At 39.9% G+C, this 17,183-nt stretch overlaps 1 protein-coding gene across 1 annotated transcript in view; it reads left to right on the forward strand.

Moving 5' to 3' along the window:
- fam210b (family with sequence similarity 210 member B) overlaps positions 1-8,517 on the forward strand; it is a 9,978-nt gene extending 1,461 nt beyond the window's left edge. The window contains exons 2-3 of the mRNA XM_079242775.1: positions 4,744-4,925; positions 8,051-8,517. Of these exons, the coding sequence (XP_079098901.1) occupies positions 4,744-4,925; positions 8,051-8,267 (399 nt within the window). The 3' untranslated portion in view covers positions 8,268-8,517. The remainder of the gene's footprint in view (positions 1-4,743; positions 4,926-8,050) is intronic.
- The last annotated feature ends 8,666 nt before the right edge of the window (positions 8,518-17,183 follow it).

The raw sequence follows: 17,183 nt of genomic DNA on the forward strand, positions 1-17,183 counted from the left end.
GTGCAGATACATAAATATAACAGTTACAATACCAGTCAAAAGTCCAGACACACCTACCCATTACGTCTGAAGGGGGTAAATGTGTCCAAACTGTTCACTGGTACTCTCTCTGACCATGATCTTGATCATCTGGATGAATTATCTTACTTACAGGATTGCTGGCAACACCAAGCCTAATTTGGATTCAAATGTCATGTTTCTGTTACTTGCTGAGATACTTTAGTTGCTGCTTGGTAACTTATTCATTCATTCATTATCCCAACCGCTTAGTCCAATGAAGGGCCGTGGGGAAGCTGGAGCCTCTCAGCAGTCTTTGGGCGAAAGGCAGGGTACACCCTGGACAGCTCGCCAGTCCATCACAGGGCCTTGGTTGCTTATGAAACATTAATAGAGTCCAGGTTTTAGGCAAATAATGTAATCGACTGAAAAGCAGCAAGAATTATGAGTATTATATCAGCAGCGGACAAGAACATCATTACCTGTAAAGTAACTTCTCACGGGTTTTTTTTCTTATTGAATACATAGTGCTCAGTATAATTTTGGCTCATGAGTAATTTCATTTAGATCACTTAAAATCTTAGTTTAACAGAGGAATAAAAAATTGGAAAAGAAAAGGTTATAAAGGAAAAATGCCAAATGCAGTTTCATGCAGGATTCCTTGGAGAGGAGGGTTAAAGAGGAAAAGTGATCCGAACAACAAGCAACACCTAAAGTTTTTAGACAGATGCAGTGGACGTACATGTAAAGTATTTTCCTTTTAAACTCTTGAGTCGAAGAATAATGTAACACAATATTTAAATACTTTTTCGTCTTTCAGTAAATAAGCATTTTTAATGAAGTAGAATATTTAGGCAGCTATACTGACTTACATTAGCTTTAATTATAACCTCCATAGAAAAGTCCACAAGTCTCTGTAATCTGGGGATTGATCAGTCGTTCAGCCTCATCACGCCAATCTTTCTAAAACCCTAACCCTTCATTCTGCCAACAAGCTGTTAATGCAGGTGAGCCTGAAAACCCCTGACTTTTATCCATCAGGCAGTCTGACTCAAACAAGGAGGTTAAAGTCAATGCAGCAGAACCAAAATCTCTTTTATTTTGTAAATACTTGGAGCTTAATTTACCCACCATGCTATGGTGGAACTAGCAGCTTTATTCAGTGGTTAATGTAACCTCATTCTGTTAGCTTTGAGCAGCAATAAGGACTTTTCAGATCTGAGGACCGCCTTAGCAGTGGGAATTTCATCTTTCACAGATCTCAATATGGAGCCTCAAACTAGAAAAGTGTGACATAAATGAATGAATGTGGGGGGGTAAGAAATTTCTCTTTGTTTCAAGATGCTCAATGGTTGCTATCTTGACAGGAGGGATGGGCCTGCTCTGTGTATCTGTGTGTGTATGTAAGTGTGTCTTTGTCTCCATCTGCCTATCACTGTGACTTTGCATGTGTTTTCATGCCTCTGAAAAGCTGTTATCAGACACAGCAGTCCCACTGTTCCCCTCCTATACACCCTCCTTGGCACAACTCCCCTTAGCTGCTCGCTCACATGACCCTCCCAGAGTGCTGCTCGCCTTTACTTTTAGCTTGGCCTGTCTCGCCTCTCAAAAGCAAAAGCCTGCTCCCTCGCCCACTCTGGACTCGTCCTTTGTCTATTGATTGCAACCGAGTGAATATGTCTCCAAGGCTATGGCTTCATCTAGGAAGCCTGATCCAAAATCTAGCAGGAGTAATTCCAGCCAAGAGAAAAGATCCGCATGGTTCTTCCTCTGTGGTTTTCTTCTGTTCATTAATTGTTGCAGGAAGATGGTTTGTGTCAGTGCAGCAAATGACGTCTAGAAGACTTGAATAAGGGTTATTGTATGTTAGAATAAAAAGAAAAGCGTATCTGGCTATTGATTGCAGTGGAAAAATGTCTCATTTGGTGTTCAGTCCTGCATCAAATGACTGGAGAATTTGTTGATATTGATTTGTATCAGCATTGATGGAAACACAATGAACAAGCTAAATTTCCCAAAAAGTGCTGCAGTCAGAGCTGTAAGAGTACCGACAGCCTAGTTTGCTGACTGTATCATTTACATGGAGACTAAAACCGACAGCAAAAACTTACATAAAAAAGGAGAAAAAGATTAGTTGATTTTTATTTTTAGCTTATATGCCTAAAAACAAAGTTAACTCTCATTTTTACTGCTGACTAGTATTACAGAATATCTGCGGTGCTTCAGAGCAAAAATGAGCGGGCGCTGAATTTAAATGTAGATGGATTGTTATAAAATGACAAACAAATGGCTTTGTACTGTCCAGGAAGCCACTTAGTTCATCTCTTTGTCTTTTAATACTCAAATGACTTAAATTACAAATACAAAATTAGACAAATACAAAATGTACAACTCCCAGGTACATCTTAAAGTCATGTGACACCATGATGCTGGCTACATGATTGGGTCAAGTAGGCAAGATATTCAATGTAAAAAGCTAAATCTAAAAAAGTAATACATATTTAAAAGTTTGTCATATCCAAAACTGTACAAATCTGCTTCAGCTTATCTGAAATAGAATATTTATAGACAATATTTTAGTCTCAGCGAGCTGCTGGAGGGCTGCAGTAAACATGATTCTGTGAACTCTGAGCTGGTGTAGCACACAGTCAATATTTTGCTGAAAAATAGACCAGATGCATTCCTTTGTTTTCTCAGAGGAAGATGGTTCTTTTGGCAACAGAAATATTGGGTTAATGTCTCATTTGCATCCATTTTCAGGTCTTTTCAGATATATTTTACTTGCTGGTTCAGGTGAGAACTATTTTGGAGAATTTTCATGAACCACTTTGGAAAAGACTCATTCAGATTTGCTCTCTTTTTTGTTGCACCAATCCTCTTATTTAACCTGGCTGGTTTCCAGCTGCTGAGAGATAAAAAAAAAACAAACAAAAAACATGTCCACAGAATGAGGTTACCATCATCATGCTGCAGAGATAGTATTAATGAGGCTTTTGGTTTCATTTGGGAAGATGATGTAGCCTCATGTTGTCCAGAGACAAAATCTTTTTTGGAAAACTGGTTTTGTGTTGGCCGGGTTGAATTGGAGAAGCTTCTCCAAATATTTTCCCAGTTGGCAGTTTGTGAGCAAACAACTGTACAAAATCACAGCTTTGTTTAATCCATTTACAACTCATTACTTGAGGTGCAGATTTTCTGATATACCACGATGAGACAGTAGAGCAGGGGTGTCCAACTCCGGCTCTCAAGGGCCACAGCCCTGCAGGTTTTCCATGTAGCCCTGTTCCAACACACCTGACTCAAACTAATGTGCAGAACTTCATTGGCTGTTGGATCCATTTCATGGAAGCCAGGTGTGTTGGATCAGGGATACATAAACAACCTGCAGGACAGTGACCCTTGAGGACCAACTTTGTGCACCCCTGTTGTAAAGGAAAAAAAAAGCTTTGTTAGAATTATTTACATTTTTTTTCAGCTTAATGCTTCAAAACTTGTTAATCCGGTTCTGTTACCATGACAGCGCCTGTGTTAAAAAAAAAAAAAAAAAAAAAAAAAAAAAAGCAACCCCCTGAGGCTTTTTTTTGTCAAAGCATTTTATTTGTTTACACACTGTAACTACAGGGAAGTCCTCACCATTTATCCTCTGCTGCAGTCTGCCATCAGTTACAGTGTTGTGGTCCCATTGTGTGGCGTTTGTTCACTAATCTGCTTCACACACACTCCGGTGTGACCCGTCTCCTCCCTGTTACATGTCAGACGGCTGCAGCGAGTGTGTGGTGCTTGTTCATCATACAGACTGAAGTGTCAGGAGGTCACAAACAAAGTAATCTACGTGTTTGTATGCTTATAAGAGGCGCTCTGTGTGCCGGTGGGACACAGTGACAGACTTCTTTTATGAGCATGTGAATGGGTGAGTGATGTTGTGAATTACCTAAAACACACAGCAGCAGCAGTCTGTTTAATCAGCTGACTCCACGGTGCTGTGAATCCAGGAATCTACTAAACGTGCAGGCTTTGTAGAGCTGCAAGGATGACACACAGTCACAGCAAAATGTTTTTACCCTTTCAAATGTAGCCATGTGCATTTCAGTCTGACCTTAAAATAAAACTACAGGAGAGTTTGAATGAACTTCCTCCAACAAGTGACTAATCCACAAAAATCCCTTTTCCCACTTCAATCCTCCATTTCGCTGCATCCTATTTTGTACAAATGATCCAATCTCCAGTATTGGGCACTGGTCTTAAGTCACTGATCAGAGTTCACCTTACTTCCCAGTCTCTGCGATTAATCAGCTAGAACTGTGCTAAAAACCTTTAGCACAGGTCATAGTACAGTTATTAGCAAGTGGCTAATATCAATACAAAGAGCATAAGATGCTGCGCTCGAAATCATAAAGGGACAATTACATTTTGAAATCACATATTTATTAAACATTTTTTAGTTCATTTCTTTATTTTACAATATTTGTTTTACTTAAACATTAAAATCAGTCAAGTTCATGCTCCACTGTTGCATTTTAAGAACTTTATCTTAAATATGGTTTTATTTAGTATAAACATTTGCATACTTAGTTTTTTCTTTGTTTTTTATTTAATTTATTTTAATATTAATTATAATGCATAGTTTGGAACTGTATGCAAGAAAAATGCAAGTATTGGACTGACATTATCGGCCAAAATACATTTAAATGACTTATTGACATTGGAAATAATACGACGTCTCTACCACTGTACTGTTTTGTCCAGGATGCATCTCCTTCCTCCATCACTGAGAAGAGCCTGGGAGACATGCTGGAGCCAGAAGGAGTAAAACCCAACAAAACCCAGCAACTAAAGAAAGTCTTCAAGGAGTATGGAGCGGTGGGAGTTTCCTTTCACATCGGAATCTCTCTCATGTCTCTGGGGATGTTTTACCTCCTCATATCCAGGTAACATTCACCACTTTTAGGTGTCTAATTCAATTTCATTATACACTCTCTTTCAGCTGACACATGGATTGATGTTTGCTTAAAAGTGCATTATTAATAGTTCTTTAAGGTTTCAGTCTCTTTCAGTATGTTTTCTTTTTCATCATCCTGCAACTTCAAGGAAAAGGTGATCAGTATGAGAAAATTGCCATTTTTATTTTATTTCCATTTATTTTTTTTTACAAACAGACCGTTCTCACTTTGTTAATGTTTGTTAAAAGAGAAGGGAAGTTGCACATAAAACTCCTACAAGAGATAAAAGTTTCATTTCATTGTAAGGGTTCATACCAAGCAAACAAACACTGAGCATTGAGTTGAAACGGTGGCCAGTGGATGGGAGGCGACGGAAAAGACTGATATACGGTCAGCAGGCTGAACCCTCAGAACATCTTCGCCTGGTTTATTCAGCTCAGATACTTTCAGAAAAAAAGACTTATTGTACATAAAACTGTGAAGGACTGAAGTTTGGACAACACTGCAGTTTATTTATTTGATATCACAACATATCAAGTATCCTTCAGACAGCTGATCGCAAGTCAAATGAATAAACTACTACTGCAGATGTCTGTTAATGTTCCTGTAAATGTAGTTACCACAAAATTCATAATAAAGCATTGCTTGTGGGAAAGGGGCTAAAAGCAGGAACAAGTGGATTGTGGGAGGAGAGGAATGTGTTAAACCCCCATGCAGTCACATGCTCATACCAAGAGGGGCCCTGACCTCATCTGATCATATCTGCCCCATCAAAACTCAGACTTGTCACAAATTTATGTTCATTCTCAATAAAATACAGAAAACAGGTTGGTTACTCCTGAATGTTACTGTCATTTTAAACGTTTAGTCGTATCATGCTTTATATTCAGCGTTGTGAATATTTGGAAAAATGTTAAGTGATTTAGTTCAAATCCATTGTGATCTAAATTGAAAATGTATTTTATTTAAATCGAACTTGTTCTTATCAAGTTGATGCCTACAGATCACATCTGAATGAAGCGGTTTGTGGAGGTCTTTCAGCAGCTATATGGGGAAATGGAAGCAAAGAAAAGCTGAAGTACAAACAGATAAAAACCAGACTGACAGGAGGAGGAAATGATAAAACCTGAAGACAACTCGGGAATATCTCAAACATCTCTTACTGATATTATCAAGCAGTGTAAAAGCAGCCGAGTGCAGCATTTCCTTTAAACTCAACAGCGTGTGTGAGAAATAACTGAACTGTGAGCTGCTGTGTTTGTTTAGGGATGTAAAATGTTTAGTACAACACACACTATCTGTTTTGGGAGAGAGAGCAAAGTGCAGACTTCAAAGTGCTTCCTCTTAGTTGCTCTCTGTTGAACCTGTCTCTCTTCAAACACTAAAGCTGCTGCAGTAGATGCAGACCCAAAGTTCATGCTTAAATAAAGCAAACAAACTTTCTCAATTTGTGATCATTTTTTTAACTATAAGATGTGCAGATCTTAGAGCCAGTGACATTCCTTGCATGCAGCTATTTTGTTGGCAATGATAGACAAGCCAAGCACACAGCAGCACAGCACATCCCAAACTTCTGGCAGGACTTCATGCCCTAACAGTTTCCGGGCCTCGTCTGTCTGTGTGGCCACATACAAGAGGCTTTGCAGACATTATCTGATAGCTTAGAGATTTCCTGCTATGGCTAATAATGAGCCTTGAACTGCGAACCAACTGTGTTGTGAGCAGTTGCTGAGCTTTATCAGTGTGTGGCTGCAGAGTGCCGGCATGCGGCCTGCTAATGCAACACTGTGTGTGCCGGGGAACAATTGTCAGGGTGCAGATGGATCTTGGTATTTAGCCAACCTAAGTTTGCCCAGGGCAACTATGCTGTTAATGTGTGAGCACGGTAGCACTGACTGGAGCAATTCAGAGCTTCGTGTTAGTGCATTCCTTTCATTTTCCTCTCCCCAGATAGCTCATCAGATGTAAATGCCGTGACTGTACAAAATAAAAACCGGTCTCATGAGGTCAGTCAGACATGTAGATTCTAGTCTAGAGTTGCAGAAGTAGAATGTAAATAAACAAATCCATCCTGTCAGTGAAGGCAGCTCCCTCTGGTGGAGTCTGTACTACATTTACAATGAGCAGCAGCAGTAGGAGAGGTGTTGAACCTTACTGACATTTGAACATTTACAGGCTCAATGAAGACATTTATAAAAAGCCATTTTGTGTTTTGCTGTGTCTTAATTAACACAGAAGTATATAAAATGTCACCTTGTTGTTGATAAGTCTAACAATGGTTTGTTTGGCTGAGGTTGCAAAATGTCCAAATGTATTTGGTTGTCATATTTCTAAACATTATATCACTCCATTTGTAAATGAAAAGCAATTTTCCAGTTTTGCAATCTATCTGAGAATGAAAGCAGTGCAAAGACATTCTAAAATCTGACAACTCTTTCAATATCTACTCATTTTGAGTTTGGTGCCAGGAACTTGCTTTGAAAAATCATAAAAGCAAGTACTGCTGTGCTGCATCATATCTTCTTTTAACAACACTTTGTCTTTGGTAACCAAGGAAACAGTTTTGAAAGTGTGATGTTTCATCATTCTCTCTCAAAACAGGATTGCAGCCTCACGACAGTTTGCAGCATTTTCTGTGTTTATTTTATTTCATTTTTTAACATATTTATGCATGAAAGGTTTTCAGTTTGTGGCATTTTTCTGTGTATAGCTCACAGCCTCATGTCGTATAATGTGCAGTGTGTTTTAGCATTGTTTTAATAATATCAGCAACATTTTTTGGATGGCAGCATATATAGATTTAAATATTTTGTAGATTTTGTCTACATTTTATTCACCCGCGCCAGTTACTAATACATGCCCAGACTATCAGAGAGACTCATATATGTACTGCATGCAGATTACACTGAGAACACAGAGCGAGGCCCTACGTTACCTCACTGAGCTTCTAATCTATTGGTTAACAAGTAGAACTACTGCATTGCCCTGAAAATGAAGAGGGCAGTTTCTAGTCATCTGGTTAAAAAGAAAAAGTGAGAAGAAAACTGAGTAAATCAGTAAAATGTAAATGACGTGTACTTCTAACCAGCTTTTTGTGCCTTTTGACTCTGTAGTGGGATCGACATGGCAGCCCTGCTGTGCAAACTGGGCTTCAGCGAGGCGGTGGTTCGGTCTAAAATGGCAGCAGGAACCAGCACTTTTGTCCTGGCCTACGCCATCCACAAGCTTTTTGCTCCTGTCCGCATCAGCATCACGCTGGTGTCAGTGCCTTTCATCGTTCGCTACTTCAGAAAGACTGGACTCTTTAAACCGCCCACACCTGCACCCTGATGACTCCTCTGCTCGCCGGCTGCCTCTTAAAGCAACAAACATCCTGAATGGTCATAATTAAAATGCCTGTAAATTTCATTCATGACTCATTTGCCTTCTGCTCAGTACATCTCATCTGCTCTCTTTGCATTTGTGAAACCAGATGAAATCTTTCCTACATTAGTTTTCTGTTGTAAACTGTTAAATTGTGTTAATGTGGGATTAAAGTATTGGGGTCTTTGACTCACCAAATGCAAGTCAGGCATATCTTATTATTTCTGCTTTCCAAAAATGAAAAATAAAAAGCCAGGAAGGAATTATTACTTTTTTTTTTTTTTTTTTAAAGTAAGTGTCAGTCCTGAAGTCGTACGGCTGGCAGACTCATTTTGTAATGCTGTGAGGGGTCCCAGTGGGATAAAGAGGGGGAAAAAGCTGAGCTCTTCTCCACTGTGCCCTGACAGCTGACTCGGCCAGATTCTGGTGTTATGTAAGTCAGCAGAATACTTCAGGGTCTCTGACTCTCACCTCTATGCCATTCTAACTTTTCTTACAACTCCATTTGTTTTTGCAGTTTCCTTCTCTCCTTTATTATTTTGTCAGCGTTTCATTTCTAAATTTAACAACCCACTTCACTGCATTCTGCTATGAAGTAAAACTGATCACGCTTCACTGCAACTTTGGATGGAGAATCCCGGGAGTTTAACTCTTAGGTCATCACATTTCATATTTCATGGATTTTTACAATTAAACAATGTAAATACTGCAGTCACATCATCATATGCTGGAATTAATCTCTTGCTTTTAGTCATGGATTTACATTTTTTAATTACTGATGCATGACATGGGTTCTTGGTTGGTATATCGTTTGTTCATTTAGCTGGTATTCAATTGAAAACCTTAAAAGTTTGGTTATACTTTCCACTTATTCTTTTAGAAACCTGAAAGAAAAAAAAATTAAACTTGTGCTTTTTCAGCACTTTTGATCAGAAGTTAGTATTTAAAGAAAAAAAAAGAAATTGACTCATGGACAGAAATTGACATTATTTTATTTATTTTGCTGGATTTTTATGAAGTTGCTGCAGATTCTTTCGTCAAACTGGCATCTGGCAGCTTTATTGCTGGGGTTGCTTTGTGCTTTCCCAGCTGCAGTTACTGATTAGTGAGGCTTGGAGGATTTCAGGTTAGCTGCTGCGGCATCAGGTGACCCACCACAGTGCATCCCACCTACAACCTATGACTGACACACAGACACTTTATAGTGCGTGCTCATAACTACCAGGCTCTAAAAGTCATCTGTTTCATATGGTGCATCAGGTGTTTTGATTTTAAAGACCTAATTTTAGTTCAGTCTGCTCGACGTTTCCAGCTTAAACGGGAAAAAAGATTACATCATCTACTGACATCAAACAACAGATGGATCTTTGTTATAGTTTCCACATACACCCAAGGACTCAAAGCAAAGTTAAATATCGTCAAAAGATTGATCTTCTCCTTCAATACAGATCGGGGGGGGCAAGATCCACAAAGCTGCTTCTCATGGTGAGTAGGTGATATCACCCAGCATGTCAGAAACGATATTCAAGGTTTGTGATCACTTAAAAATGCAGAGGCACCTCCAGAATGCAAATTCTGTGAGCATTTACATGCATCTCATTGCTGCCACAGTTGCATAATGACCAGTAAGCAGGTGGCTTATGTCTCCCTAATGCAAAGTAAACCATTTACCTATGCTGCAGAAGTCTATTTATTGAATTAGTTATATGCATCATAAAGTTCAAAAGTTTAAACAGTGACTGCTTGTCAACCATGATGTCAGAAAAAGCTTTAAAACAGACAACAGTAACAACCACACATGAAAAGAATAGGAGTTCAGCGAAGATGATGGAGCAAAGGTCAAGCTGCATTTACACGCTCACATTATTGCAGGTGTTGGTGCAGTGGCAGAAAATTTCTGGTGTATACCTCAAAGTAAGAACAAAGATTTCCTAAATGCTTTCAGAGGGATTCAAACATGCAAAATGTCCAAACCAAGTTTCCTGGATTGTTTTTGATACACTGATTACATCTAACCTGGAGGTCTAGCTGTGATTAAAATCACCAAAACATCCCATCACTGGTGCAAAATCACTTCATATCATTTTACAATTCAAACGCATCGATTTATATCAGGTTGTGTGTTTGATAGTGTGTTGTCAGTGTAGGGGGAAACCGGTCTCCATTTAGGCTACATATGAACGTATTGGAAAGAATTACCTTTTTTGCTACTGTAGCTGACTGAAGCAGTGTCATTGGCTGATATACTATGCAAACGGGGAGGCTAAAGAATCCTTTTAAACTTTAATAACACAGACTGACGATTATCATCAATGAAAAGCTGAAAAAGACTCAGAAGTTACAATCCACACGATGTAATAACAAAAATCTCTTGATGAGAATTAAGTAAATGTATTCAAATGATAAAATAATTATCCAACAACATCAACACAAAACAGCATGGGCGTAGGTATCTCACAGTGCAGGTGAATATGGGAAGTAGGGAGGCACAACATGGCAGCCCAATCTCCTTTGCAGCTTCTAAGGACACAGATAGCAGCATATATTTAGAAAGACCTAAAATACATTAAAGCACCATTTAGAGACAGAAAACACAACCAAACTAGCACCTACCAGTCAAAATTATTAGAAGGCCACACCCAACACAAAAGGCTACAAATACTGATTGATGAAGGCCTGGAACAAAAAACAACTTATTGTTGGAAGAAAAAACCTGAACGGAAGGAGACCCGACACCTCCCAGTCACAGTCCCAAGCTGCTTCCAAAGCAACACATGAAAAGAGACTAAAGAAACTTCTTAGCCTGTCCTAGATATGCACCGGTATAAAAATCCATGGATAAAATCTGCAGCCAGTTTTATTACATTCAGGTTAGTCAGCTGATCTCATTGTTTGGGCCTGTAATGTTGCTGAACCTGGACCAGACCAACAGCAGCAACCACAGATTCCCACTGCCCCCACAGGCTTACTCTGCTGGGCATGATGGGTGTATCCTTCAGCCACTTCTCTTCTTACCCTCATTACGCCCATCACTTAGGAACAGGATAAATCAGGACTAATCAAGCCATACGACCTTCCACTTCTCCAGAGTTCAACCATAATACTCGAACAGCATGTATAAAGACATCTCGACCACGCTTGACACAGTATTTGCTTTCTCATCAAGTCAAGCCCTCCCTCCCCCACCCATCCATTTTCAGTATCCACTCATTCCAGTGCAGTAGCATCCTGCTATTATGTGAGAACAGGCTAAATCCTGGACACATCACCAGTCCATCACAGCACCATATTCTTATATTTTTTACTCTTACTTTTATTTTTACTGCAGAAGGCATTCCAAGTTTTAGTGTTTAACACCTTATCGGAAGATGCTGCTCTTTAAATTTCTTTGTATACTCTTATGCAATTACAATAAACTGACAATAAAGTTATCTTATCTTATCTTATCTTATCTTATCTTATCTTATCTTATCTTATCTTATCTTGTCTTGTCTTGTCTTGTCTTGTCTTGTCTTGTCTTATCTTATCCGTTACCCATTTTAATTTTCCACTTTTTACACACTAATCTGTAGGATGTTATCTGCTTTTGGTTCTTCAATTTTGGTGCAGTAAAAAAGAAGTTTTTCTTTTCTTTTTTTTTTTTAACTTAATCAAAACACAATTGATTTTAATGCCCCTAATAGAAGAGGAGAAATGATCCAGATAACTGTGAAATTCTGAAAAGGGGCTACATTTCCCACTTCCAACACAGTGGGGAGCTCCTGAACCATGAATGTGGTTCCATCTCTCTGGTACAACCACATCATACAGTTCTCATCTCTCAGAGGATAACATCTTTGTTCTCCCATGTTTTATGTAGCAGCATCACTCATGCATCCTGCTGATGTTTAAACTGGCGAATGTGTAGCTGCAATGTTTTGTAAAGAGAAAAATAATGTCAGTGAGCAAGTTTTACGCAAAGTCAAATTGAGCTCCATCTCTGTTTCTGAAGGGCTCTGCTTCTGAAGTGATCAGTTTTATTCTTCTTTCATAAGGAGATGCCTGAATTGGATCACAGCAGCTCTGGTACCACCTCTCTCTTCCTCTGTCCTCCCTCTCGTCCTCAGGGTTTGATTGGTGAACCAGCGCAGCCAGCAAGTCTCAGCTGGTGCAATGTCCCTGAACTGCTGAAATATATTGAAAGGTAGCTGCCTTGAACAAGACTTAATCTCTTCTGTGCGTGTGTGTGTGTGTGGGTGGGTGTGTGTGTGTGTGCGTGTGTATTTTATGTGTGCCTTTGCTTGGTAAATAATTCAGCCAGAAAGTTGTACATAAGAGTACACAGTGGTCCGTGTCAGATATCAGCCCTGCTTTTTCAGAAATAGGAGCTTTGGCAGCACTCTGACACAAACTTCTACAAACTGCTGTTAGACACATACACCCACACGCACACACACACACACACACACACACACACACACACACACACACACACACACACACACACAGAGAAGGAGAAGCCGAGGCCTCATTAGCCATGATGAGGACAGGGAACTGCCACTGCCTCTCCATCCCCTGCATGTCCCCCATGGCTAGGAACAAATTGGTGACAGCGCTCCCAGCCACTCTGTCGGGCTACCTGCGATGCTTCTGGGCTCTGTCAGGCTCCTCTCCTTCCTCATTGCTGTGCATTTGCGTGCAGCAAGTGTGTGTTAGCCAGCATAGCAGGACACACATGGGAGAGAGAAAGGCTGAAAGATCAGCTCCTTGACTACACTCTGTCACCTTTTGCTCAGCCCAACAAAGCTCGTTGTGATTCGAGTGAATACTTCATCTGAGCCTGGCCTCAACTGTGATGAAGGGTTCAAATCCCTGCCTCAGCTCCTGACCTGTGCACCTTTTATTAAAGTAAGAGGCAACGTGAGCGTTGCAGCTGTCACCACTGCACAGAGAGTGAATCCGTTAAGGCTGTATACTCACATCCAGTGTGAATTTTTGACAAGAGTTGTGTGTGCGTGTGTGTGTGTGTGTGTGTGGTAGCTGTAAAGTGCTGATGTATGCAGTGATATATTAACATATGGCAAAGTGCCTCTACTCTGCCTCTCTCATGCACACACACATTTTACACACACTCAAAAGGACTTCTTGACAAGTTTCTTTTTTTTTTTCTCTTGCACCTTTTTATTTACTTTCTTCATTCTTATTATTCCTTACTACCCTCTCTCCATCATTATCTGCACTTGCTCATTATCCGTCCTTATTACCTTTCCTCCACCGTCTCCCCATCTCCTGACCTGTTCGGTAAACTTGTTAGCCCTTCACAGTGTCAGTGCCAAGACGCACAGGCACACACACCGTCAGCCACACAGGTTCAAAGGCATTCTCTGAATTTCTTTGCAGAAAGGGCTGGGATAAAGTTTCAAGGAGCATGCATTCACTCGCAGTGCAAATGCAAACACACGTACAATATCTTTCCGCCCTGGCTGCTCACTTCCTTTTCATCCTTAAACCTCTTCCCCCTTGTTCTTTGTGGCCACTTCTCTCTTTCTCCCCTCTTTCTTTCATTTGCTTTTTTTTTCCCCCTTCTCCAACTTCCCATCGCTGAGTTAAGTTTAGCAGATGCACCTGATGGCAGCAGCATCCTGGAGCACCTGTCAGCTGTCTGCCTTCATCACGGCTCCTCTGCTGCCACAGAGGCCACAGGGAAGTAAACCTGGAGACAGTCGCTACTATCAACAGCTGCATCTTATTATTTTAAACACCAATGCCAGTCAGTTTCCACAAGAGATGTGCGCATATATTTTTTTTTCTTGGGGGGGGGGGGGGGGGGGGGGGGGGGGGGGAGCGCTCCGTCTCTCCTCATTCTCGTTGCTCCTCAGAATACGGAAGCTCAGCTGTTAAATGTTAGCAATTATAATTGAGCTGAGAGAGCAGCAGAGAGTTTCTCCAGCCCATGACATAGAGGAGGTGGAAGCAGGAGAGTATAGGCAGGCGTAAGTTGTCAGTGTTTTTGCCAGTTTTGGATTATGTTTTCAATGATAACTGAAACTTGCTGCCAGTCACTTGTCAGACAGGAAGTCGGGTCATTTGGTCTGAGATTTGTTAATGCCTCACGTCAGAAAAGAAGATGTCAAATATAGAGACATGCAACAATGCTTTGATTCTCTATGTCCTCTCAGGACATATCGCAAGCCATTTTTTCACAACCCATTCACATGATTTGCAGATTCATATTGGATACTCACTGAAACATTTATCAAAAGGATACTTCTTTAATGCTGGGTATCAAAAATGATTTTTTTCTTAAAAAAAAGGCCTACTGGGATTTGTTTCCTGGATGAAGATTTTCTTGTGAATGCACTCCAAATCAAACAAAATGTAAGAAATTCTGGCGTTCTAGACCAGACTAAGTGCAACTGAGAGGAAAACCAGATCTTTTTCATCTTATAATATCCAATAGTTACGTGTGTTTCTATTCATAACTAGAGAGTCTAATTATAATATCATGTTTATGTTGTGGTTTACACATTGGTTTACATATTTATATAATTTTCTATGAGAAAATACATATCCTTCAGTACCCAGTAAGAGATTGATCCAACAGGCAAAATTTTTCAATATGTTGTATATTTGGTGAATCTATCTATCTATCTATCTATCTATCTATCTATCTATCTATCTATCTATCTATCTATCTATCTATCTATCTATCTATCTATCTATCTATCTATCTATCTATCTATCTATCTATCTATCTATCTATCTATCTATCTATCTGTCTGTTAAAGTTGATAATACTGATCATTTCTCACTTTCCCACCATTCAATGAGATGATACCTTCCTCTCCACCCCAACCAGTCGAGGCAGATGGCTGCCCTCCCTGACCCAGGTTCTGTCGGAGGTTTTCTTCCTTTTTTCTTCCCACTGTCGCCTTGTGCACACTCAGGATGGGGTATTGGATCAAAGTCATGATTTGATGCAGTCAGTTGGTTTCTATTATAGGCTATGTATGAATTGGCTTGAACTGACGTGTATGTTGATTTGTGTATGTAAAGTGCCCTGTGACAACGTTGTTGTGAAGTGGCGCTATACAAATAAAGTTGAATTGAATTGAACTGAATAAAAGACAGTATATCCTGCAATGATTTAGCAACTGTATGAATTCAAGAGATTCTGCAAAAGTCCTGCTGCCAAACATCACATCCTTCCCCAATGGACCACAGTTGTTTTGACTGTGAAATTAGGACCTGCACAATATGAAACGATGCAAAACAAAATATATGTTACACATTATTTTAAAAAAATGCAACGTTTCTTTGAGGAAAAAAAAGAATGCACATAAACTCCTTTATAAAAAGATTAAAATACTTAATTGCAGTAATAATGATATGTAGTATATTAACAACTCAGTTAAACGTGCCGTATTCCCAAAGCATCATGTTGGTAAGCTCCTGGTGTGCCATCTGAAGCAACATTGTAGCACCTCAAGGCTAAAATAATAGGTCATAACAGCGATTCATGTTGAGAGAAAAGTAACCAAAATTACAGCAAGTGCAGATGCAAACTGGTAAACCATTTCCAAACCATCATTCCTAATCTAGTCAGTTTGCCTCCGCACACTTCATGATTGCACCTCACAAATCTTCCCTAAATGATTCCTATTTGAATGGTTCCCACAGCTCAGACTGTCTGATCAGTGGAGGGCGCTCATGGATCAAACCATTAGTTGGAAACAAGACTGCTGTGACGAGCTCAGGCCAGCAGCTCAAGCCCCAAATCATCACCTCGCCCCAACCCACTAATCACTACAGTCCTAATGGAAGGCAAACAGACATACAATTTCTTTCAATTAGCCCAAACTGGCCAACCCAATAAATTTTAGTTTGTTCTTTAAGACGTAAGGGCCCTGTTGCATGCCCCACTGAAAATGAAGAGTAATGGTGTATTGTGGAGCTGCTGAGTGCTTGATTTCTAGCCACAATACTGCTGCCAGCCCCACCCCGCCTTAACTTCTTTCTTCAGATAAGTGGAATCAGTGCTGACCAGGCATAATACAAATGTTTAATACATTTATTCACGACTTGGATTCATTTTCTGTTTTAAACATTATTCCTGAGTAGTTTCCTGAGCAGAGCAATTCATCTCAGCTTGACATCTAAATGTACTTATCATTCAGTCCAAGTGTTTGCTGAAGGGATGTTAGCGAGTAGTTAAACATGTTTAAAGACTCTTGTAAATTGTAACTATTAAGAGGAGTATTTTACCAGTGGTGGAATGTGTACACGGAGGAATGAAGTCTTGGCTGCTGGCTCGTGGATTCAGCATCTGTAAATGGTGTTCTACCAGGTTAGCTACAAGCGATTATTGAACAAATGATTTCCACAGAGACAGGCATATTTATGCTATCCGGCTTTAATGAGGAGTGTTGCAAGCCACTGGTCTTCCCTGCTTTTCTGAGTTCTGATGCTAAACTTGAAGAATAAATATTTATATTATTTCATGTGTTTCAGCTGGTGGCATTCTCGTATTTTTCTGTTTCTTTCATCACACAGCTAAACACTTCGGGACCGAAAAGTAGCCCATTAGTCCTATGGTTCAACTTGTATTTGTATTCTAGTTCTGCTCAGTGGTATTATCTGACAAAGCAACCATTAAAGTGACTGAAAACAAGACCTGTACTGTAAAATCACCTATAATTACATCTATGCTGCTCTCCTGCAGAGAATGAGGTAACAGTGTGTTTTCATACAGTGTTATGGCACTGAGCATAAATAGTAAATGGATATTTAGTCCTTTTCTAGCTTTGTTCATCACATTCATAAATTCACACACACTCCAGTCAGCCTCACCAGGTCACCAGTCCATCACAAGACCAACACAGGGAAACAACCAACCACTCATGC

This window comes from Telmatherina bonti, assembly GCF_933228915.1.
Source record: "Telmatherina bonti genome assembly, chromosome: 6".
Lineage (NCBI taxonomy): Eukaryota > Metazoa > Chordata > Actinopteri > Atheriniformes > Telmatherinidae > Telmatherina > Telmatherina bonti.